The sequence below is a fragment of the Triticum dicoccoides genome, chromosome 3A, assembly GCF_002162155.2.
Source record: "Triticum dicoccoides isolate Atlit2015 ecotype Zavitan chromosome 3A, WEW_v2.0, whole genome shotgun sequence".
Taxonomy (NCBI): Eukaryota; Viridiplantae; Streptophyta; class Magnoliopsida; order Poales; family Poaceae; genus Triticum; species Triticum dicoccoides.
Genome location: NC_041384.1, coordinates 734,849,472 through 734,852,027, shown reverse-complemented (window position 1 = coordinate 734,852,027; position 2,556 = coordinate 734,849,472). Strand labels below are relative to the sequence as shown.

Sequence of the window (2,556 nt, the reverse complement as noted above, 5' to 3'; positions counted from 1 at the left end):
TTTTGTACAAAATATTAAAAACTAGGAAAACAAAAGAAACAGAAAAAAAGAAGCAGAAAGGCAAAACCCCCGACGAAAGAAGCAGCATGAATCCAGAAAAAGAAATGCACAAAAAGCAAAGGAAAACCGGGGTCAGGAAACCAATGAAAAAAATCGGCCGAAATGAGTGGGATCCGTGCAAGAAAAAAATGATATTCCAATTTTGTGACAGAAATTAATTAAGGGTGTATATATGTGCGATGGTATTGTAAAACCCTATAAATAGAACGCCATCTATATATTCTACCCCCAACCCTAACTCTCGTACTGCTCCGGATCGATCTCCCTCCCTGCCTGCTCTCTCTCCAGCGGGAGCAACAAGCATCGACGTATGGTCGATCCACTTCAAGGTACAGAGCTGGTCATTGTTGTTTTGCGCCTTTCTATTCTACATATCCTATATACTACTAGCTAGAGGATCTCATGTCGGTATTTTCTAGGATTACATTGAATGGTTGCCCGATGGAATTTGTTGTTCATCTGGTAATCTCAGATAGAACTTAGAACAATGTTATAAACTGTTAATCATTAACTTTTCTTGGGAAGAAACTATCCTTATAAACTTATATGTACTGCTCAAGTGTGACTAGATTTCTCCTTTTGCTTATCCACGTACCTGCTGGAATTGTTGACGTTTTTGTGCATTGCTCTATAGCATAAATATATATAGTGTGTCTAACGACTGTCGGTGTTCGGTTGTTGCTCCTCCAGAACAATGAACATCTTTGTCAATAACCCCACCGGAACAGCGTTCCGGGTCTGGGTGCACCCATCAGACACCGTGTGTTCCGTCATGAAGAACATAGACAAGCGGTATCGCCTCATCTTCAATGGGGTGCAGCTACAGGATAATTGTAGATTGGCCGATTACAACATCCAGGAGGACTCCACTCTTGACCTTGAAGAGAAGATGCAGATCCACGTGATGGAGACGCTGATGGGCAACACCATCGACCTTGACTTCAACAGCCTAGACACTATCGACAGCGTGAAGGCCAAGATCTATCGCCTCAAGGGCTTTCCTGTAGATCAGCAGTGCCTCCTCTTCGCCGGCAAGCGTCTAGAGAACGGGAACCGCACCTTGGCAGACCACAACATATGCATGGAGTCCACGATACTCCTTGTCCTCCTCCCATGTATTCCGAGAGGACACATGATGCAGATCTTCGTGAAGGGGATAACTAGGAAGACCATCACTCTCCAGGTTGGGAGCTCGGACACCGTCGATAGTGTCAAGGTGAAGATCTATGAGAGGAACCACGCCCCTTTCCCGAATGTGCAACGCCTCATCTTTGCTGGCAGGCAGCTGGAGGGAGGGCGCACCTTGGCGGACTCCAAGATTACAAAGCATTGCACCCTTCATTTGACTCTAGGGAGAGTATCAGGTGATACCACACACTAAATGCTCCCGTGATACCAATTTTGGAAAATCAATTTTAGATGTTCACAGCATATGTGACTACAACCCCTTTAAAAATCAGATCCAAATTCGAAAAACACATTAAGAAACAAAAATGAAAAATCTAGCATGAATAGTGTCACAAAAAGACAAAAGCCTATTCACATCTGGATTTGTCTTTTTTGTTTCTCAATGTGCATTTCGAATTTGAAGCTGAAATTTTTAGGTGCTGTTGACACATACCTTATGAACATTCATGATTTATCTCACAATTTTTTGAAGCATTTAAAATTAAGTTTTTTGAAATAGTATCATGGGAGCATTTAAGGTCTGGTATCACTAGATATTCTCCCCTCTAGGGAGAGTTTACGCCTTCGTGGTGGTTGAGATGCATGGATGGCTGTCCAACCACTAGTTTTATTTTTGCTGGAGTCTTCCATCCAGCTGACATTAGCGGTCTGTTGTGACTTATTAGTAAAAACTATAATTCTACTACTATTAGTATATGTTGCTCCAATCTTGTTGCTTTCAAGTACGGATGTGTTACCTGTTACTCCCTCCGTCCAGAAATACTTGTCATCAAAATGGATAAAAGGGGATGTATCTAGACGTGTTTTAGTTCTAGATACATCTCTTTTTATCCATTTTGATGACAAGTATTTTCGGACAGAGGGAGTACAATAGTAGGAAAAAGCCTGGTAATGTCATTCGAAAAACGTTGCTACTCGCGCGGAGACCCTACATCGGTAGTATATACCGTTGAGGATATCACTTATCGTTATATCTCGATCGGCTGTGGATTAATGATTAATCAGAAATCAGACGATTAATCGATTTTATCGGTTGACTATTATTTGGCCTTTTTTTCAAATCTCAAGTTTTCAGCACTAAAATATGCTATTTTCAATAAAAAATAATATTGGACAAAAGTATTACCTTGATTCCTTTCCTTTGAATCCTTGTACAATGACAGAAAAAAGGACAACTGTACATATTACATAACAAGATCTGCAAACACAAATACACAGTGTTAGGAATAGGCTCGATTTATCAGTATGTTCCCCATAAATCGTTTGGCAGAGGACCTCCTATATGATGCATTTTGCGTCATATAGGAA

At 40.9% G+C, this 2,556-nt stretch overlaps 1 protein-coding gene across 1 annotated transcript in view; it reads left to right on the top strand.

Moving 5' to 3' along the window:
- The first annotated feature begins 934 nt into the window (after positions 1–934).
- LOC119273571 (polyubiquitin-like) overlaps positions 935–2,556 on the top strand; it is a 14,765-nt gene continuing 13,143 nt past the window's right edge. Inside the window, exon 1 of the mRNA XM_037554688.1 lies at positions 935–1,417. Coding sequence (XP_037410585.1) covers positions 950–1,417 — 468 coding nt within the window. The 5' untranslated portion in view covers positions 935–949. The remainder of the gene's footprint in view (positions 1,418–2,556) is intronic.